Source organism: Rhinoderma darwinii, chromosome 10, assembly GCF_050947455.1.
Source record: "Rhinoderma darwinii isolate aRhiDar2 chromosome 10, aRhiDar2.hap1, whole genome shotgun sequence".
Classification (NCBI taxonomy): Eukaryota; Metazoa; Chordata; class Amphibia; order Anura; family Rhinodermatidae; genus Rhinoderma; species Rhinoderma darwinii.
The window spans coordinates 84,192,231-84,215,502 of record NC_134696.1 but is presented as its reverse complement, the minus strand read 5'-3'; the positions used below and the strand labels follow the sequence as shown (position 1 = coordinate 84,215,502).

Sequence of the window (23,272 nt, the reverse complement as noted above, 5' to 3'; positions counted from 1 at the left end):
ACGAAAATGGTCATAACTTGGCCAAAAATGCTCGTTTTTTAAAAATAAAAACGTTACTGTAATCTACATTGCAGCGCCGATCTGCTGCAATAGCAGATAGGGGCTGCAAAATCTGGTGACAGAGCCTCTTTAAACTGGAAAACTGGATTGTTAAAATAAGCACGTGGAGTAAACTCTCACATTTCTGCTAAGTTTAAACTTAGCGCTATTATTATAGTAATGTAGTATTGTTATAGTGGTGTAGTGTTATAGTAATGTAGTATTATAGTAATGTAGTATTATTATAGTAATGTAGTATTGTTATAGCAGTGTAGTGTTATAGTAATGTAGTATTATAGTAATGTAGTATTGTTATAGTAATGTAGTATTATAGTAACGTAGTATTATAGTAATGTACTATTGTTATAGTAATGTAGTGTTATAGTAATGTAGTATTATCTTGATATTCTTGTGTCTGTCAAAGGGGAGATTCACACGAGCGTTGCGTTTTTGCGCGCGCAAACAACGCGGCGTTTTGCGAGCGCAAAAACCATTTGACAGCTGCGTGTGTCATGCGTGTCTGATGCGCGGCTGCGTGATTTTCGCGCAGCCGGCATCATAGAGATGAGGCTTGTCGACGCCCGTCACTGTCCAAGGTGCTGAAAGAGCTAACTCTTTCAGCACCCTCGACAGTGAATGCCGAACACAACAGCGAAAAACCTGTAAAAAAAAAAGATAAAGTTCCTACTTACCGAGAACTTCCCGGCCGTTGCCTTGGTGACGCGTCCTTGGTGACGCGTCCTTGGTGACGCGCCTCTCTTGACATCGGGCCCCACCTCCCTGGATGACGCGGCAGTCCAAGTGACCGCTGCAGCCTGTGATTGGCTGCAGCCTGTGCTTGGCCTGTGATTGGCTGGAGCTGTCACTTGAACTGAAGTGTCATCCCGGGAGGTCGGACTGCAGGAAGGAGACAGGAGTAATCGGTAAGTTAGAACTTCGTTTTTTTTTACAGGTTCATGTATTTTGGGATCGCAAGTCACTGTCCATGGTGCTGAAACAGTTTAACTCTTTCAGCACCATGCACAGTGAATCTCTCCCGACGTCGCGGACCGGAAATTTTTTTGCCGGGTTCGGCCAAAACGAGTTTGGCCGAACCCGGTGAAGTTTGCCTCGGTTGTCGGGGTTCGCTCCTCGCAAAGACACTCCGTTTGGATGCTTGGAAACAGAAAAGCACGTGGTGCTTTTCTGTTTTCATTCATCCTTTTCACTGCTATTGCGCGAATCACGCTCGTCCCACGGAGGTGCTTCCGTGTGGTGCGCGTGATTTTCACGCACCCATTGACTTCAATGGGTGCGTGATGCGCGAAATACGCAGAGTTATTGAACCTGTCGCGCTTTTTGCGCAGCAGACAAACGCTGCGCAAAAAGCACGGACTGTCTGTACTGCCCCATAGACTTGTATTGGTCCATGCGTGCCGCGTGAAAACCACGCAGCCCGCACGGACCGAATACACGCTCGTGTGAATCCCCCCAAACGCTGCCAACTGAGCAGCCAGACAGCATTTAATGACAGTTAAACTGGAAAACTGGATTATGAAAATAAGCACGTGGAGTAAACTCGCAAATTTCCGTTAAGTTTAAACCTAGCGCTATTATTATAGTAATGTATTGTTATAGTAATGTAGTATTATTATAGTAATGTAGTATTATCCTAGTAATGTAGTATTGCTATAGTAATGTAGTATTATTATAGTAATGTAGTATTATAGTAATGTAGTATTATAATAGTAATGTAGTATTATGGTAACGTAGTATTATAGTAATGTAGTATTATTATAGTAATGTAGTATTATAGTAATGTAGTATTATTATAGTAATGTAGTATTGTTATAGTAATGTAGTATTATAGTAATGTAGTATTATAGTAATGTAGTGTTATTATAGTAATGTAGTATTATAGTAATGTAGTATTATTATAGTAATGTAGTACTGTTATAGTAATGTAGTATTATAGTAATGTAGTATTATTATAGTAATGTAGTATTATCCTAGTAATGTAGTATTATTATAGTAATGTAGTATTATAGTAATGTAGTATTATAGTAATGTAGTATTATCCTAGTAATGTAGTATTATTATAGTAATGTAGTATTGTTATAGTAATATAGTATTATTATAGTAATGTAGTATTAGTATTGTTATAGTAATATAGTATTATTATAGTAATGTAGTATTATAGTAATGTAGTATTGTTATAGTAATGTAGTATTATTATAGTAATGTAGTAGTGTTATAGTAATGTAGTATTATTATAGTAATGAGAGGGCATTGTGGCATTATCTAGGGGGTGGCGTTATCTACAGAGGGCACTGTGGCATTATCTACAGAGGGCACTGTGGCATTATCTACGGGTGGGTGTGTGGCAGTATCTAGAGAGGGCACTGTGGCGTTATCTACAGAGGGCACTGTGGCATTATCTACAGAGGGCACTGTGGCATTATCTACAGAGGGCAGTGTGGCATTATCTACAGAGGGCACTGTGGCATTATCTACGGGTGGGTGTGTGGCAGTATCTACAGAGGTCACTGTGGCATTATCTACAGAGGGCACTGTGGCATTATCTACAGAGGGCACTGTGGCATTATCTACTGGTGGGTGTGTGGCATTATCTACAGAGGGCACTGTGGCATTATCTACTGGTGGGTGTGTGGCATTATCTACAGATGGCTCTGTGGCATTATCTAAAAAGGAGCCGGCCAATCTTGATATTCTTGTGTCTGCCAAACGCTGCCAACTGAGCAGCCAGACAGCATTTAATGACAGTTAAACTGGAAAACTGGATTATGAAAATAAGCACGTGGAGTAAACTAGCAAATTTCCGTTAAGTTTAAACCGAGCGCTATTATAGTAATGTATTATTATTATAGTAATGTAGTATTGTTATAGTAATGTAGTATTATTATATTAATGTGGTATTATAGTAATGTAGTATTATTATAGTAATGTAGTATTATAGTAATGTAGTATTGTTATAGTAATGTAGTATTATTATAGTAATGTAGTATTATAGTAATGTAGTATTATAGTAATGTAGTGTTATAGTAATGTAGTATTGTTATAGTAATGTAGTATTATTATAGTAATGTAGTATTATAGTAATGTAGTAGTATTATAGTAATGTAGTATTATAGTAATGTAGTACTGTTATAGTAATGTAGTATTATTATAGTAATGTAGTATTATAGTAATGTAGTATTGTTATAGTAATGTAGTGTTATAGTGATGATGTAGTAGTATTATTATAGTAATGTAATATTATCGTAGTAATGTAGTATTATTATAGTAGTGTAGTATTATAATAATGTAGTATTGTTATAGTAATGTAGTATTATAGTAATGTAGTATTGCTATAGTAATGTAGTATTATTATAGTAATGTAGTATTATAGTAATGTAGTATTATTATAGTAATGTAGTATTATAGTAATGTAGTAGTGTTATAGTAATGTAGTATTATAGTACTGTAGTATTGTTATAGTAATGTAGTATTATAGTAATGTAGTATTATTTTAGTAATGTAGTGTTATAGTAATGTTATAGTAATTTAGTATTATAGTAATGTAGTATTATAGTAATGTAGTATTGTTATAGTAATGTAGTATTTTAATAACGTAGTATTGTTATAGTAATGTAGTTTTATTATAGTAATAAGTATTTTTATAGTAATGTAGTAGTGTTATAGTAATGTAGTATTGTTATACATGTAGTATTATTATAGTAATGTAGTATTATAGTAATGTAGTATTATTATAGTAATGTAGTATTATAGTAATGTAGTATTATTATAGTAATTTAGTTTTGTTATTATAGTAATGTAGTATTATAGTAATGTAGTATTGTTATAATAATGTTGTATGATTATAGTAATGTAGTATTGTTATAGTAATGTAGTATTGTTATACTTAATGTAGTATTATTATAGTAATGTAGTATTATAGTAATGTAGTGTTATAGTTATGTAGTATTTGGGCGGGTTCACACGTGGCGGAATTTCACTTAAATTCCGCTGCGGACACTCCGCACCGTTAATCCGCAGCGGAGCCGTTTCTCCATTGACTTTCACTTTAATTTAGCAGTGTTCGTTTAGACGATGCGTACAATTCCGCTGCGGAGCATAGGCTGCGGAGCGGAATTTGGTGTCCGCAGCATGCTCTGTCTGTTGCGGAGCAGTGGCGGACTCATGGCGGAATTTCTCCATTGACTTCAATGGAGAGTCAAAATTCCGCAATGAAGTCCGCAGATATTATGTGTGCTGCGGAGCGTATTGGTTTTACTACCATGACATTTCTTCATTCTGGCTGGACCTATGTATTTCTAGGTCTACAGCCAGACTGAGGAAGTCAATGGGGCTAACGTAATGACGGGAGCGTTGCTAGGAGACGTCTGTAAATAGTCACTGTCCAGGATGCTGAAAGAGTTAAGCGATCGGCAGTAACTGTTTCTGCACCCGGGACAGTGACTACCGATCCCAATATACATGTATCTGTAAAAAAACATATAAGTTCATACTTACCGAGAACTCCCTGCGTCTGTCTCCAGTCCGGCCTCCCAGGATGACGTTTCAGTGTAAGTGACGGCTGCAGCCAATCACAGGCCAAGCACAGGCTGCAGCGGTCACATGGACTGGCGCGTCATCCAGGGAGGTCGGGCTGGATGCCGAAAGAGGGACGCGTCACCAAGACAACGGCCGGTAAGTATGACATTCGTTTACTTTCACTAGGGAAAGTGCTGTCCGTTCTCTCTATCCTGCACTGATAGGGAGAAGGGAAGCACTTTTCCCGCAGTCCGCAGCAGCTAGTCCGCATCAATGTACTGCACATTTTGTGCAGATCCGCAGCAGAATCTGCAACGCAGATTCTGTGCGGCATTGATGCGGACAGTTGCGGAGGAAATCCGCCACGTGTGGTCATGCCCTTATTATAGTAATGTAGTATTGTTATAGTAATGTAGTATTATTATAGTAATGTATTATTATAGTAATGTAGTATTATAGTAATGTAGTATTATTATAGTAATGTAGTATTATTATAGTAATGTAGTACTGTTATAGTAATGTAGTACTGTTATAGTAATGTAGTATTGTTATAGTAATGTATTGTTATAGTAATGTAGTATTATTATAGTAATGTAGTATTATCCTAGTAATGTAGTATTGCTATAGTAATGTAGTATTATTATAGTAATGTAGTATTATAGTAATGTAGTATTATTATAGTAATGTTGTATTGTTATAGTAATGTAGTATTATTATAGTAATGTATTATTATAGTAATGTAGTATTATTATAGTAATGTAGTATTATAGTAATGTAGTATTATTATAGTAATGTAGTATTATAGTAATGTAGTATTATTATAGTAATGTAGTATTATAGTAATGTAGTATTATAGTAATGTAGTATTATTATAGTAATGTAGTATTATAGTAATGTAGTAGTATTATAGTAATGTAGTATTATAGTAGTGTCGTATTATTATAGTAATGTAGTATTATTATAGTAATGTTGTATTGTTATAGTAATGTAGTATTATTATAGTAATGTATTATTATAGTAATGTAGTATTATTATAGTAATGTAGTATTATAGTAATGTAGTATTATTATAGTAATGTAGTATTATAGTAATGTAGTATTATTATAGTAATGTAGTATTATAGTAATGTAGTATTATTATAGTAATGTAGTATTATAGTAATGTAGTAGTATTATAGTAATGTAGTATTATAGTAATGTAGTATTATAGTAATGTAGTATTATTATAGTAATGTAGTATTATAGTAATGTAGTATTATAGTAATGTAGTATTATTATAGTAATGTAGTATTATAGTAATGTAGTATTATAGTAATTTGGTATTGTTATTATAGTAATGTAGTATCTAGATTATATAATCTAATATTGGGAAAGTTTAGCCCATCATTTAATTTGGATTATTGCAGATATGGTAGGCTATGCCAGACCAAATAAACCAGCGATATAGTTATTTATTTTCAATTTTTTTGGTTTGATATAGTTGTAGAGATTGTAATATGTATAAGAGTTTAGGGAATTGTGCAATTTTTATTAAATTAGCCCTCCCCATGACGGATGAAGAGAAATGTTTTCAGCTTTCTAGTCTAAAGTCCAATGAGGCAATGTACGGTCACACATTCACACAATACATTAGGGAGGGGTGATTTATTATATGTACTCCTAGGCATGGAAGACTTTCCTGGTAAATGGGTAGCCTGCAGCCCAAAGTGGCCGGCTCGGGACTTTTTGTAACATAGGTATCGCGTGGTCATTTGGCATTTACATGAGACTCACATGACTTCAGTTCTCCCAAACATCAGGTTCAGGTGACTATCAAATGAAATTTGGACAAATATTCCAACTCCCTCAGATATCATATGTGTGATAAAAAGAAAGATGACAGAATTTTTTCAGCCATTCCTTTTCCATTGTAATACATGTAGGAGCATACTGGTTGAGTACAAGCCGAGTAAGGGCATGACCACACATGGCGGAATTCCTCCGCAACTGTCCGCATCGATGCCGCACAGAATCTGCGTTGCAGATTCTGCAGCGGATCTGCACAAAATGTGCAGTACATTGATGCGGACTAGCTGCTGCAGACTGCGGGAAAAGTGCTTCCCTTCTCCCTATCAGTGCAGGATAGAGAGAAGGGACAGCACTTTCCCTAGTGAAAGTAAACGATTTTCATACTTACCGGCCGTTGTCTTGGTGACGCGTCCCTCTTTCGGCATCCAGCCCGACCTCCCTGGATGACGCGCCAGTCCATGTGACCGCTGCAGCCTGTGCTTGGCCTGTGATTGGCTGCAGCCGTCACTTACACTGAAACGTCATCCTGGGAGGCCGGACTGGAGACAGACGCAGGGAGTTCTCGGTAAGTATGAACTTATATGTTTTTTTACAGATACATGTATATTGGGATCGGTAGTCACTGTCCCGGGTGCAGAAACAGTTACTGCCGATCGCTTAACTCTTTCAGCACCCTGGACAGTGACTATTTACAGACGTCTCCTAGCAACGCTCCCGTCATTACGGGAGCCCCATTGACTTCCTCAGTCTGGCTGTAGACCTAGAAATACCTAGGTCCAGCCAGAATGAAGAAATGTCAAGTTAAAAAAGCAAGACGCATCCGCAGCACACATGACATGTGCATGACAGCTGCGGACTTCATTGCGGAACTTAGAATCTCCATTGAAGTCAATGGAGAAATTCCGCCATGAGTCCGCCACTGCTCCGCAACAGACAGAGCATGCTGCGGACACCAAATTCCGCTCCGCAGCCTATGCTCCGCAGCGGAATTGTACGCATCGTGTAAACGAACACTGCTAAATTAAAGTGAAAGTCAATGGAGAAACGGCTCCGCTGCGGATTAACGCTGCGGAGTGTCCGCAGCGGAATTTAAGTGGAATTCCGCCATGTGTGAACCCGCCCTAAGAAAGACCATTCTTGTGAAAATGAGCTTGTAAACTTCTTGTATAAGATGGTGAATGCACATGGCAGCATGAAGACTGTGATAGTGAACAATGAAATGGTGGAGTCACAATGTCGCACTAAAGCCCCTATTACACCGGTCGATTTTGGTCAGCGCAGAGAGCACCGATCAACAAGACATCATTTATTAGCGCTCGTTTGCTCCTGTCACAAGGAGCTATGGGTGGGGATGAGCGGTCGTTACTCCAATCGCTCGTCCCCATACATTTTTATCATGTCGGCAGCGGGTCTCCGTGTTTACACAGGGGGATGTGCAGCCGACAACAATAATATTTTATTTTTTTAAAACGATACGATTAGCGATTGAACGAGCGTTTGCTCGTCCATCTGTTGATCGTTGCCCTGTTTACACAGGGCAATTATCGAAAACTAGCGATTAGCGCTCGTCTGCATGATAATCGCCCAGTGTAAAACCCCCTTAAGATATACAGGATGTAGTCCGGTATCCTTCTCAGCCTTCGCCAGAATATTACATATGTTTTGCCTAAAGCAACAGCGGACATCAACAACAGAGGGCCTTAGTCAAGGGCGTAACTAGGAAAGATGGCCCCATAGCAAACTCTTGACCGGGGCCCCCTCGGGTGCCACAAGCAGCCCCCTTTATAAATAGTGTCCCCTGTAGAATGTGCCATACAGCCCCCCTGAAGACAGTACTATATAGCCCCGCCTATGGACAGTGTCACACCCCGTTTGTAGATAGCGCCCACACCTCCCCCTTGTAGATAGTGCCATACAGCCCCCCTGTAGATATCGCCATAAAGCCCCCACTGTATATAGAGCTATACAGCTCCCACTGTATATAGTGACACACAGCCCCACCTTAGTAGAAAGGGCAGCACAGCCCCCTCCCTTAGTAGAAAGTGCCACACACAGACCCCTGTAGATTGCGCCACACTCATCCCCCTGTAGATAGAGCCACAGCCCTCCCCCTTGTAAATAGTGCCATGCAGTTGCCCCATGTGTATATATGTATAGTGCCACACAGCTCCCCCTTGTGTATAGTGCCACACAGCTCCCCCTTGTGTATAGTGCCACACAGCCCCCCTTTGTGTATAGTGCCACACAGCCCCACCTTGTGTATAGTGCCACAAGGCAATGGCACATCCGAGAAAGTTGTATCAGACAGGGAGATGTCACTCAAACATGGAAAGGTGGGTTTGGAGGCAGGACTATGTGACTCTTCAGGATAGCGGCACCGCCCCATGACCCTCTAATGAGTAATTAGCATATAGTGCGCCGTTTTTAAAAGTGGATTTTAAGGATTTTGCTGCATCTGAAAAAAACATATAAGGGAATGTTTGGAAATATTGTCAGGTCATGTATTACCGCATGGTGGCGGTTCAAGGGGTTAAAACTACCTGACAGATTCCCATTAAATATACAATGAATTGAGAACAATTCCATCTGCCCTGCAATTTTGTTATTATAAATATATCCTATATAACTACAGATCCAGAACCAAGCTCTGACATACATACAGTACCACAACCAAGCTCAGTACTTAAATACAGAGCTAGAACCAAGCTCTGACATATATACAGCACCAGAACAAAGCTCAGTACATATATACAGCACTAAAACCAATCCCATACTTATATACAGCACCAGAACCAACCTCAGTACATAAATACAGCACTACAACCAAGCTCAGTACATATATACAGCACCAGAACCAAACTCATTACATATATACACAGCACCAAAACCAATCTCATACGTATATACAGCACCAGAACCAAGATCAGTACATGTATACAACACCAGAACAAATACAGCTCAATTTAGTGCAACCCCTGCCGTATAGGTTTGTACGGCGTAAAACTACAGCTCCCAGCATGGCCCGAACAATGGTAAGCATATGCTGGGAGATGCTGTTTCACAAAAAAAAACAACATCATCTCGTTGCAGATCACACAGTGACTACAATACTGATTAGAGGCAGAATAAACATTTACATTAAGTGACTCACCGGTGACGTCTCAGATTCTAGTTCTTTTCTTCTCCCTCCGGTCCAGACATCTATTATGGATTTCTACCGGCCATTACCCATTTCTGCAGTTTTCCACTCAGATGTCTTCAGCTTCTCACTTTTAAAACATTTCTGCACCTATAAACAAAGTTAAAATTCTCAAAACCTCTAAATATAATAAAGCACCATGCACTGCACCTCTAACTATAATAGCACCATACACTGTCCCTGATTATAATAGTACCATACATTGTCACACACACACACATCGTGCCCCCTGTAGATAGTGACCCCATAGCCCCCTGTAGATAGTGACCCCCGTAGAGCCTATATAGATAGTGACCTACATAGGAACCCCTGTAGATAGTATACCACATACAACCCTCTCTAGATAGTGCCCACATATGGACTCCAGAGCTGCAAGGCAATAGTGCTAATCACTGAGCCACTGTGCTGCCCTACATATAGCTTCCCCTATAGATAGTGCTCCACGTATAGCCCACCTCTGTAGATAGTGTAAAACATATAGCTACCCCTGTATATAGTGTCCCACATATAGCCCACCCCTGTAGACTGTGCCCTACATATAGCCACCCTGTTGCTAGTGCCCCACAGGTAACCCACCCCTGTATATAGTGTCCCACATATAGCCCACCCCTAAAGTACCCTAAAAATAGCTCCCCTATAGATAGTGCTCTACATATAGCCCACCCCTGTGTAGTGTCTCACATATAGTGCCCCACATATAGACCCCCCTGTAGATAGTGCCCCACATCCCCACATTTATACCCCCCCTGTAGATAGTGGCCCACATATAGACCCCCCTGTATATAGTGGCCCACATATAGACCCCCCTGTAGATTCTGCCCCACATCCCCACATAGAGACCGCCCCTGTAGTTAGTGCCCCACATATAGATCCCCCCTTTATATAGTGGCCCACATATAGACAACCCCCCTGTAGATAGAGCCCCCACTATAGATAATGCCACTCACAGTTTTATGAGAAAAAAAACAAAAAACTTTACATACTCACATGATCCCGTTCCCACTCTGTTCGCTGGCGATGCAGATCTGCTCTCTTCTGAGCAGGTCTGCTGGAGCTAAAAGAGCGTCATCCAATGACGCTGATTGGCGGGGCAGAATGACTTGCCCCGTCAATCAGCGGCTTTTGAAGAATGGAAGCGGAACGATGATGTCATCGCGCCGCTAGCCAATCAGTGTCATTGTAAGGCACTGGATGGTCGGGCATTCAGAGCTAATGCATGTATTTGGCTGTCGCTAGCACCGGGGCCCCCTTTGGTGCTAGCGACGCCTTCAGGCATGAGAGGGCCTGTGTCGCCCGGCCCATGTCGCCCGACCCATACTTGTTGGAGGCTCAGCAGCGCGGGCCCCATAGTAGCGGCTCTGCCGCTGTAGCAGCCGTAATGGCTGCTAGCGGCGCCACCGGGCATATGGGCGGACGTGTCGGCTGGCCGCACGGGCCCCCTCAAGCCCCGGGCCCAGTAGCAGCCGCTACGGCTGCTACCGCTGTAGTTACGCCACTTGCCTTAGTGCAAGATGGGCGCCTTGCTCTCTAATAGCTCATCATATAGAACACCCCCCCCCCAATAAGTCCCTCTAAGAATACTTCACGTAACTGTTAACTATGAAATTCACTAGCTCAGTCCCTTACATGTAATCTAATAGACAGTAGGATGCTAACAGTTGATTTCACGATGGCACAGGGTCCCGTTACCCATTGGTCCATTGTGCAGCTGCGGTTGCACAAATGGTATGTCCGCCCCTGGTCTATGGGATTGTCAGTTGACTGAATGGTTGATCACATCCACAAAAAAAAGATGATTCTAATGTCCATGGGAGCACTCTAAAGTAAGTCAGTAGACAATAGACTGATTAGGGGGCCATTAATTAAAGAAAAAATTAAAACCACAAGAGTGTATAATGGTAAAGTAATTTCGTTAGGTATTTTGATGGTCTTCGTATGTAGCGTTTGTTGCTTGATGATTCCGGAAAGACCTATTTTTGAGAACGGCATCGGAAAATCTATGTGGTTGTAACTGTGGGTTTACTTTTGCGCTTTATGAAAAAAAAAATTGGCCTCTGAGAAAACAGGTGACGTTTGGTAACATGAATTGTGTAGATAGGGGTGGCAGACTGATCACGAAGGGGGAGGAGAAGCAGTGCGAGTGAGAGAGACAGGGGGTGACAAAGGAAACCCGAAGACAAGGAGATTGACACATCAAACAGACTCAGTTAAGCAAATAGAAAGTAGAGAGATGTGAAAAAGAATTGACATCAAGAGGATAAAACGCAAGAAATATAGAAAAATTGCTGTACATTGAATAAATACCGATCATTGTAGAAAACAAAAAGTTGTGGACAATGGAGCGACTGATCATACTGTCTTTGCTGTTGCTTGGACTTTGTGTTGGTGAGTAAAGCAGCTGAGGGTGGGGTCCAATAATCAAATTCAAGGGGCAAATATAAAAAATAGAGAATGTCAAGGACATGCCACAGGTTAAATGTAGAGATATCTGTGAGATAGATGTGGTACCAGCAAAGGATGGTCACATTATACATTCAATTTGTCATTTTGATAGTTTATACATATTTTACTAATAGATATTATGTTACAAGTACATGGTAATATTTTTAATTCATTTTCACAGTTGGGACTAGGCCTAGAGCCCCAACTGTTATTAGTAGATTTATTAGACCATCTTTATTTTATTTTTTATTTTACTTGAGCCACTGGACTGACTGTATCAATAAGAAAATCCTCATTTCAGTACCTATCAGTCGTCAGTCATTTCGGAGCTTCCACTTTACCCATGTCACGATTTATCCATTCTGATTTTAATCAACATTTCAATGTGTCTAAGGGTCCGCCTACACGGCCCGACATGGGGCCGTATACACGAGCGCCGATCTACAAGACAGCTCGTTGATCGGTGCTCGTTTGCTCCTGTCACAAGGAGTTATGTATGGGGACAAGCGATCGTTATTACGATCGCTCGTCCTCATACATTTCTTCCATGTCGGCAGCGCGTCTCCCTGTTTACACAGGGGAATGTGCTCCGACAACAATAATATTTTCTGCTGCATGAACGATACGATCAGCAGCTTTTGCTCCTTCATTGGCTGATCATTGCCCTGTTTGCACAGGGCAATGATCGGGAATGAGCGGTATCGAAGAAAAAGCTTGTAATATATTATAAATTGATACCTGAATTTAACTGGAATATAATCTATTCATTTTCTTTTCATTGTCCCAGTTTTTTAAATGCTTTTGAGATTTGTTCTAAGAAAATATCCATTGCCCTATGTTTACATGTTGATATAGTATTTGGATAAAATTTTATAAACTGTGAACCTGTCTAGTGTCAGACGGGCAATCCTAATTCATCAGAATATTAAAATTACAGATAAATATGGTAAATTAAGATTTTTAATTGTTAAAAAGTGGATTATTTTAACGGACCTACATTTTGAATATTAATATGATAACATGGCTTGCTTAAATAATGACGGTATTATTATAATTATCATCATTCTGGTATAACAGAAATACAAAATGATTAATTCCCTAGATCTATAGTTAACCTTTTTCTAAAATTTGATGATTTGCAGATTTCTAGAGCCTTATAATATACACCTCAGCTGCTGCAGAACTTCTTTTTGAAGATGAACTATTTAATGATTGACTGAAATACCCTCATGCTTTTTTTTCAAAAAGATCTGCAGCCTTTGAGGTGTGTATTTGAAGCACCGCTCATCTAGGTATAATAATCAGGTTTTGACATCGGAATGTGATGTTAATAAAAATATTATTTTCGGAGATGTCAATGGAATATTTCTATTGACATAGATTACATAGCAGTCTATGTGGTAGTAGCAGTCTATGTGTAGCCATAGTCTTATTATGAAGGCCCAAAATAATTATATGTAAACAGATACATATTGTACATTATTTTGTTTTACGAGTTCTGTATATCTGTAGAATATAATGATAAGGACCCTTGAGAAACAAGTACATATAAATCCTTGAGTTGTCGTCTTTTGCCAAGGCTTTAAAACGTCTATTCAGCCATGGTCTGGGTAAGCTGTGTGACAATCAATATGGCTGTCATTACAACAATCCCGCAGGACTGGATACACAGGTTTTCCTGACTTCATAAATTGAAAACTTTGCCTATTTATGCCGTTATACATCATCTACTCTTGTGTTGCTTCATAACTAGGCAGAACTTCCATTCAGAAGTGTGACAAATGTGTAGGAGCTGTAATCACAGCCAGAAATAGATCTAACTAAAAAATGTCCACTTTTGCCATCATTGTTCTTTATCATTGCTCCAATGCATTTACATTTTTTTTAAAAAGCACAACTTTACAAATAATTTTGATTAAGAACAGCCTAGTCTTGTGTGTCTACAGCTCCTATGCAGACGAATGTGGATCCATGGTTACAGACTACAAACTCCCTTGCCTCATATTTTCTTATAGATGCTTTGTAGTAATTAAAAACATGTTGGCAAACGTGGACATACCCTTTTCAGAGAGTATAAAAATAAGAAAACTCGGGGGCTTATATCTACAAGTGATCTTTTTCTAGATTTCCCACGGCTCACCACAACTGCCAGTATGATCAGAGTTAGTAGTTCTTGGAAGTAATTCCTCCTTCTTTTCTGAGAAACATTAAACTTTATTCAGTTGGTTAAGTTGCATGTAGTAATGGGAATTCCTTCTATGCAATCTAGTTTTACTGACTTTATTTTTTAGGAAAATATTTAAATGGAAGTCTACATTAGTATATGTACATTTACATTACAAAATGAATTAACATTTTTGGTAGAAGTCAGTGGTGCTTGCTTTACTTTTTCTGTTGGGCTGGATTCACACGAGCACATTACGTCCGTAATGGACGGAACGGATTTCGGCCGCAAGTCCCGGACCGAACACACTTCATGGAGACGGGCTCCTAACATCATAGTTATGTACGACGCTAGGAGTCCCTGCCTCGCTGCCGGACAACTGTCCCATACTGTAATCATGTTTTCAGTACAGGACAGTAGTTCGACAGCGAGGCAGGGACTCCTAGCGTCGTACATAACTATGATGTTAGGAGCCCGGCTCCCTGAAGTGTGTTCGGTCCGGGACTTGCGGCCGAAATACGTTCCGTCCATTACGGACGTAATGTGCTCGTGTGAATCCAACTTTCATAGATGTTATTGGAGAGGGCCACATGCAAGAACGGCCACCTCCCTAATGAATTCAATGGGCAGAATGAAGCCAATATGAATTGGCGAATAGAGGTCACAGGACGCCATTCTAGTGATAAGTGAAGGTCGCAAAGCTAGGACCTGAACCTATCAGGCCTTTATGGCACAATAATAATAATAATCTTTATTTATATAGCGCCAACATATTCCGCAGCACTTTACAATTTAGAGGGAACATAAACAGACAATATCAGACATTACATAGGGACAAAACTAATTTCCAATTTAAACAAGAGAAGTGAGAAACCCTGCTCGCAAGAGCTTACAATCTATGAGGAAATATGGAAGACACAAAGTGTAAAAAGTGCTTTTTAAGTACAATGGTCCAGCCATCTTGTATACATATGTGATAGTACATAAAGCTGAAGGAATCGGTCACCAGCCAGTGTCTGTGTATGACGGACATGAAGTGCATTAGGGGGCAAGGAGTGTGGGGGATACTGCTGAATGAAGGGGTCATGTTCTCATGACTAATGTAAAAGGGGGGCCAGGCAAAGTAGTCAAATTAGGGAATGTTATAGGCCTGTCTAAAAAAGATGTGTTATCAGGGCACGTTTAGAACTGTGGATATTGGGAATTAATCTGATTGTCTGGGGTAGCGCATTCCAGAGGACGGGTGCAGCACGAGAAAAATCCTGGAGACAAGAGTGGGAGGTTCGGATTATGGATGATTTTAATCTAAGGTCGTTGGCAGAACGTAGAGTGCGAGTAGGGTGGTAGACCGAGATGAGGGAGGAGATGTAAGGAGGTGCAGCACTGGGGAGAGCTTTGTGGGTGAGAGTAATATGTTCGAATTTAATTCTGAAGGGTATGGGCAACCAGTGCAGTGACTGGCACAGGGTAGAGGCATTGGTGTAACGGTTGGTCAGAAAGAAGTGAATGGGAGGAACGGCTGCAATACCTGTGAATCACCGCTAAATGCGTGTCGAGGATTCGCAGTGAGCAAGAAGAAATGAAGGGGAAGCAGCACTCGTAACAAGCGCTGCACCCCATCAAAACTGCTGATCGATGGGGGTCCCTGTAGTCGGACCCCGACCCATGAGCTATTAATGGCCTATCCTAAGGATAGGTCATCAATTTTTACTGGATGGAAAACCCCTTTAAAGGGGTTTTCCATAAAGAACATTCAAAAAAGGTGTAAATGTCTGATCACAGGGGGTTCAAGTGCTATGACCTCCGGCGATCACAAGAGCGCGTGTCCCTGTGTCCCTTGTGTGAATGGAACGGTAGTGCGCATGTGTAACCACCGCTCTAGATTCATTGTCTATGGGACTGATAGAGATACCCGAGTACAGGTCAGTCCCATAGACAGTGAATGGAGCAATATGCCTAATACTTCTTCCTCCCATATATGCCACCGGGTACTGTTAGGATGCCCCAATACAAATTTGATTATCTGCCAAAATCTGCAGATTAAGCCAGCCTAAATTTTGAGGTGGCCAATCTATTGTCAGTGCATAGGAGGCCAAGGACGTCCAATGTCCATAGAAGCTTTATATGTTTAAACGATTGCACAAAAATGTCTGTCTGCATTTTCATATTGCATTTTTCTATCTATGCCCTGGAAGATTGTTTGATTTAGAAAGGAAAAAGGCTTTTTCACCAATGATGAAAAAATCATCAAATATTGCACAATTTTTGGCAACATTTATTTTAAGATATTGGGTCTGGAATAGAAAGTATTATCTCTACATTCATTAATATGTGAATCTGATACGGAAAATGTTTATGTGTGTTTCAGATTGGTTATCTGCAGAGGAAGAGTTTTCAGGTAAGATGCTCGCAATCCATCGTGAATTTTCTTTATTTGTTTCCTATTTTATTCCTGAATAACAGGTCTGTGGGGCCCTATAGTGCCCACATATGCCTCCGAATTCAAAAGGAGATGAATCCAAATGGTGGCATGCTCCATCAGATAATGTATTATGGAGGTATTCTCTACTAGAATATGTAGCATTGTGGTTTATCTGCATCCTGCTGGGAAGTGGTGTGTGTACCTGCACTTGTGAATTAGTATGGCCTGTTCAGTGATATTTATTCTCTATTAGAAGCATTGTTTCTAAAGGAGAATATCTCAGTAACATAGCGCCATACAGAGGCACACATAGTGCCTACAACTCTTTAGTACGCAGCCATAGAGACTGTTCATGCACAGGCTACTTGCATACTGCTCTGCCATGCGCATGAGCCCTTAAGGGCATGCCCCCACGTGGCGGAATTCCTCCGCAACTGTCCGCATCAATGCCGCACCTAATCCGGGTTGCGGATTACGGCTGCGGATCTGCCCAAAATGTGCAGTAAATTGATGCGGACTAGCTGCTGCGGACTGCGGTAAAAGTGCTTCCCTTCTCTCTATTATCAGTGCAGGATAGAGAGAAGGGACAGCACTTGCCCTAGTGAAAGTAAACGACTTTCATACTTACCGGCCGTTGTCTTGGTGACGCGTCCCTCTTTCGGCATCCAGCCCGACCTCCCTGGATGACGCGGCAGTCCATGTGACCGCTGCAGCCTGTGATTGGCTGCAGCCGTCACTTAGACTGAAACGTCATCCTGGGAAGCCGGACTGGAGACAGAAGCAGGGAGTTCTCGGTAAGTATGAACTTCTATTTTTTTACAGGTTGCTGTATATTGGGATCGGTAGTCACTGTCCAGGGTGCAGAAACAGTTACTGCCGATCGCTTAACTCTTTCAGCACCCTGGACAGTGACTATTTACTGACGTCTCCTAGCAACGCTCCCGTAATTCCGGGAGCCCCATTGACTTCCTCAGTCTGGCTGTAGACCTAGAAATACATAGGTCCAGCCAGAATAAAGAAATGTCATGTCAAAAAAGCAAGACGCATCCGCAGCACACATAACATGTGCATGACAGCTGCGGACTTCATTGCGGAATTTAGAATCTCCATTGAAGTTAATGGAGAAATTCCGCCATGAGTCCGCAACCAGTCCGCCACAACGCCGCAACATCCATTGCATGCTGCGGACACCAAATTCCGCACCGCAGCCTATGCTCCGCAGCGGAATTTTACTCAACGTCTAAACGAACACTTCTAAATAGAAGTGGAAGTCAATGGAGAAACGGCTCCGCTGCGGATTAACGTTGCGGAGTGTCCGCAGCGGAATTCAAGTGAAATTCCGCCACGTGTGAACCCAGCCTAAAGGGAATTTCTTTTATGTATTTAATTTTAGTTTCATTAATTAGATGTAAGTGTGTGAAAGATAAAATAATATGTTTGTCCTTTTTTTAAAATGTCTTAGCTGTTTATTTTTTATTATTAAAAACTTTCCTGGGGTGGCCACATTGGAGACACACACTTCCTTCCCATATTATCTGTATAGACAGTGCAGCAGGGAGTGTGTGCTTTATGGCAGGTGAAATTAATTTGACAGAGAAACGTCTCCTTGAAGCGATGAAGTACAGCACTCCGCACAGGCTGATATGGTCCGTGAAAACGAGCTCCGATCAATGAGACAGCTCTTTGATCGGCGCTTGTTTGCTCCTTTTGCAAGGAGTTATGATCAATTATGTAGGGGGATGAATGATTGTTACTACGATCGTTCATCCCCATATATTTTTTTCTCTTTACATAGGAGATGTGCTGCCGACTAGCGATTATTTTATTGGCCACACAAAGGAGCTGATCAGCTGATGATCGCTTGTTTGCCCGATTATTGGCCCGTGTAAAAGGGCCTTTATTCTGTTTCAAATCTATGAAGCAAAGCTGACATGTGGACTAAAGAAAACAGGACAAATCAGCCTATTATGACTGCTCGTAACCAGTGTAAAAACTGGAAAATTAAAGTTTTCTTTCTCCGTGGCTAATCACATATTTAAAAAAATGTGTGGTAATAATAAGATCAGATTTAAATAATATGTGTTTTTTTTTAATTATACGTTCCCTTTAAGTGGATGGCAGATAGGCTGTGACTAAGTAGTTAAAAACATTTAGTCCACACAGAAAGAGATTAAGTGGTGGTCAAATGTCTTGTCAAACAAGTTGGTCTGTTTAAAGCAATATAAGGTATGCCATCGACGTGTGATTACTGCATAATGTCTGTTTTCTCCCATGGAAAAATGAACAGTAAGGCCTCATGCACACCACCGTGTTTGCTCCGTGATATACGGACCATATGTTGGCCGTTTCCCGGACTGACGACAATTCAGGGAGCCGGGCTCTCTGTGGAAATACTGTACTGTACTGAAAACATGATGACAGTTCGGGACATTATTTCTGTGTAGAGGAAGGACTCCTAGCATCATAGATAACTATGATGCCAGGAGCCCGGCTCCCTGAACTGTAATCACTCCGGGAAATACTGCCGACATACAGTGCGTATATCACGGACCAAACACGGTCGTGTGTATGAGACCTTAGGCTACATTTAATCAGGACGGAAATGCTGTGGATTTTCGGTTAGGAATTTCTGTGGAGAAAAACCGAGGTGGATTACAGTCCCAGCCATGTGGATGAGATTCGCACATATCTTATCCACATTACTGAACATTTAACGTATGGAAATCAGAGCATGCTGTGGATTTACAAAACTGTACTGGATGTTCACTTTCATCCTTTTCAATGTAGAAGGGGTGAAAGCTGCAAAAAATATGCAGTAAAATACACGCACACAAAATGTGCATATTTTGCTGCAGAAACGCTACGAAAATGCTGCTGAAATGCTGCGGAAAATCCACACTATTTTCGTCCTATGTGAATCCAGTAAGGCCCCCTGCACACTGGCTGATTTTGGGGCAGAAATCCAAACACAGCGGAAACAACCCTATTCAGGTGAATGGTACATATTTTCAGTCGCAGAAATGTATGCAACAAAATCTGCAGCATGTACGGGATCCTTCGAATTAGGAATGGTGTGTTGCTATCAATTTTATTTTCAGCCACCATCTTCTAATAGCGCACATCTATCTTGGATTTCTTAAAAGCGATTCTTCACTGCTGACAATTATTGCATTGAAAGATTAAAGGGGTTGTCCACACCCGGACAACTGATGACCTATCCACAGGATTGGTCATCAGTATATGAGCAGTGGGGGTCCGACACCCGGACCCTGCACCGATCAGCAGCTCTGGCTGCCTCCGGGTTCCAGATGTTTTGAACGGTATGCAGTAGTTGGAGCCAGATGCAGATGGCTCCGACTACTTGAGTAGGAGCAGAGCTGTAGTACTGCAGCTCGGCCACTATTCCGTGACCGGAGCCATCTGCTTCCGGCTTCAACTACAGCATACTGTTCAAAACATCCAGGAGAATGTTGAGGATTCAATTGAGAGAGTATTGAGGATATCAAGAGATTAGGAAAATGTTCCGGGTTCTTAATAAATTAGTCCAAATTTGCGCTTATGCCACTTAGGGTAAGGAGGGACAGAGATAAGTTAGAGGGTCTGAATCAGGTGGAAAAACGTAAGTATCTTGGGATTTGGGTGGCCCCGGAGGTTAAAGAGTATGTGGACCTAAATATAATTCCCTCTATAAGTTAAGATCTGGAGAAAATTGCCTCTCTTGTTGAGAGCAAGAATCGCTTTGGTAAAGATGGTAATTTTGCCTACATGGCTTTATCCACTACAGTATAGTCCTATTTGGATTCCAGATAGGCTGTTTAGGTTAATGGACACTATTATAAGAGAATTTATATGGAAAGGGAAACAGGCTTGTATAAGCTTGGAGAAGTTGCAGTTAGAAAGGAGGGGTGGAGGTGCCACACTTTAAATTTTACTTTTACGAGGCACAGTTGTGTCTTTTGATAAAGGAGGGAGATTGGTTAGTAAGACACATTAAAGGATTTACTAGAGAATTTATATACAATAGGTATGACAACTTTATGTCTTTGGAAGCTGGGTTATTCAAAGAAAGTAGGCTTGTCACACTAAATATGGTGCAAAAAAATTTGGGAAAAAGTTTTAAAAAAATTGGCGATATGTGGAAATATGAAATTTACACCAATTTGGGGGAATGATCGGTTTGGTAGTGGGAATCTAGTGAACAGTCCGTTGGCTAAAGGTGCGCATAGACTGATTATTTCTCAATTTGTTAAACAGAAGAATATAAAAAGTCTTGTGGAGTTGAAGTTGGAATATGGCTTAAATATGTCAAATTTTTTTTCTTTTATGCACAAGTATATCATGCGCTAAGAAGTCATAAGTTAAGGGCAAATTTAAGAGCGACACATCTTGATTTAAACTTTTTACAGTTGGTAGGTAAAAGAAAAAAAGCTATTTCAAAGGTGTATGCTTCCCTAAAGAAAGCTGCTGGGAGTCCAAGTTAGTGGCGAGAGGCTTTGGCCGATCTCTCCGAGCCCAAGTGTAGCGATGCTCTTAATATGGTGGTGAAGACGACTAGAAATATCTCTTACAGAATTTCTCTATTATTCATAATACACATGGCTTACTTCTCCCCAAAAAGGCTGTTTGGGTTTGGTGCTAGAACTGACTCTTGCTGCCAGAGATGCAGGGATCCCCATGCTGACTTGGTCCATATGATATGGAGATGCCCCAGACTACATCGGTTCTGGCAATTTATAGTGCGGAAATTGAACAATACGTTGTGATTCCCTTTGAAGGATTCAAAATTGTATTGGGTAGTAAAATGGGTTAAAGGAGGATAGATTAAATATATTAATACGTTTAAATGGGTTACAAATTGCGAGGAGAATAATTGCCCCAGATTGGAAAAATGAGAATCCGCCTAGTATTAAAGGGAACCTATCACCGGCATTTCACCTATTAAACCAGTAATACCTGGTGGAAGTGGGTGAATCATTTTTCTATAACCTATAATTATCTTCTAAGTCGGCTCTGTATCTTTAGTATTCAGTTTTTTAGTGTTCCCACACTGTATGCTAATGAGAATAAAAGTCATATCTTTTTTTGAAAAGAGTCAAATCTTCATTCCTCAATCTTTTCAGAGTTAACCCCGCCTACTTACTTTTGATTGACAGCTTACTTTTGATTGACGAGACTGACGGATTATTGCCATAAAAGGCGCAAAATATATGCAGACCGTCATTTACGGTCAGAGGTCGAGTTTAGAAAAGGGGATTATGGCAATTTACTTTTGACAGCGAGGGGTGAGTAGAGTTCAATAGGTAATATGCTGGTGACAGGTTCCCTTTAACTGTTAGATTACTAGAATTAATTGGTTGTTTGTCTCAGAAAATTTGGCTTCGTCAAATTTTTCAGGATTGGGAAGAGATTGTATGAGCTGGGGTGGTGAGGATATTTTCTGCATATAATAGTCTTCTTTGTGTTTTTTTACGCATCCCCGGGTTGGAGGGGGAGGGTTGAGGGGAGGGAGGTATAAGGGCTACTTTTTGTTGTCTGTGTATTGTTTCTGTGTTATACAAAATAAAAACATTTAAAAAAGAAAAATGACTCATATACACGGCAGAGCCCTGTGCACGGAGGCTGGACCGCTCCATAGTATAGAGCTCTACTTCCTCCATGTGCGGCCATACAACCAGGTGATGAATGTACAGATATATTATATATATCGTATATTTTATAGTATATTTGCCTATTGTGTTTACATATGCTGTGGATGATTACATTTAATTCTGCTTGCATGTAAACTCTTTACTTTTTAGAGCAAAATCACGATTTCAAGGTATCTATCTCAGGACTTTCAGTGGAAATTATATGTCCTCAAGAAGGAGCTACCACTCTGAAAAAAGACAAATTTATCAGTGAGAAACAAGAGCAACATACCCTGGAAAATTATTCTTCAGATAAAAATGGTCTATACAACTGCAATGGCAACTTCCTCTATCTACATGCATACGGTAAGCATGAACTGATGCATAGATGAATAGTTTTGAGACCTTAGGGGTCCCTGATGAAAGTGCCACTGATGTCCGGGCACCCGAGGCTTGTGACCACTGCAAAGGTTATACAATATTCATTCTACACCAGTATTATTTAAACATTATAGATCACTGTTAGTAGATTACGTTATGTTTGGAGCTGTTGTTTGGTCACTGTATGTTGGTATAATTTGAGCACTATATGGTGGTATTTACTTATTGAGTGGCACTGCTTCTTACACAATGTACAGTATATATTTTTTTGCCATCATGCATGACGCTAAAAGTTAGACAATATATATGTTAAGGATCTGCCAGGCACAGCTTCTGTATCCACGCCCATAGGTAATCAGTCTGCACCTGCTTCTATGTCTGGGAGACTGACTCCATCTTCCACCACTCAGGATGGCAGGCTTAGGAGTGGGGGAGCCTATCATAGCCTGGCCAGACGGAGCTAGCTCCCGCCCACTGTCTATTTATGCCTGCCTTTCCTGTTCCTCCTTGCTTATGATTCTTCTCATTTTGTTTCCTGGCCCTGCTGCAGCTTCTTGATCTATTTGACCCTGCTTAATATTGACCCTGGCTTACTGACTACTCTCCTGCTCTGCGTTTGGTACCTCGTACACTCCTGGTTTGACTCGGCTTGTTCACTACTCTCCTGCTCTGCGTTTG

At 40.7% G+C, this 23,272-nt stretch overlaps 1 protein-coding gene across 1 annotated transcript in view; it reads left to right on the top strand.

Annotated features, from left to right (window-relative positions):
- The first annotated feature begins 11,781 nt into the window (after window positions 1-11,781).
- CD3E (CD3 epsilon subunit of T-cell receptor complex) overlaps window positions 11,782-23,272 on the top strand; it is a 33,264-nt gene continuing 21,773 nt past the window's right edge. Inside the window, exons 1-3 of the mRNA XM_075838931.1 lie at window positions 11,782-11,943; window positions 16,533-16,562; window positions 22,385-22,579. Of these exons, the coding sequence (XP_075695046.1) occupies window positions 11,895-11,943; window positions 16,533-16,562; window positions 22,385-22,579 (274 nt within the window). The 5' untranslated portion in view covers window positions 11,782-11,894. The remainder of the gene's footprint in view (window positions 11,944-16,532; window positions 16,563-22,384; window positions 22,580-23,272) is intronic.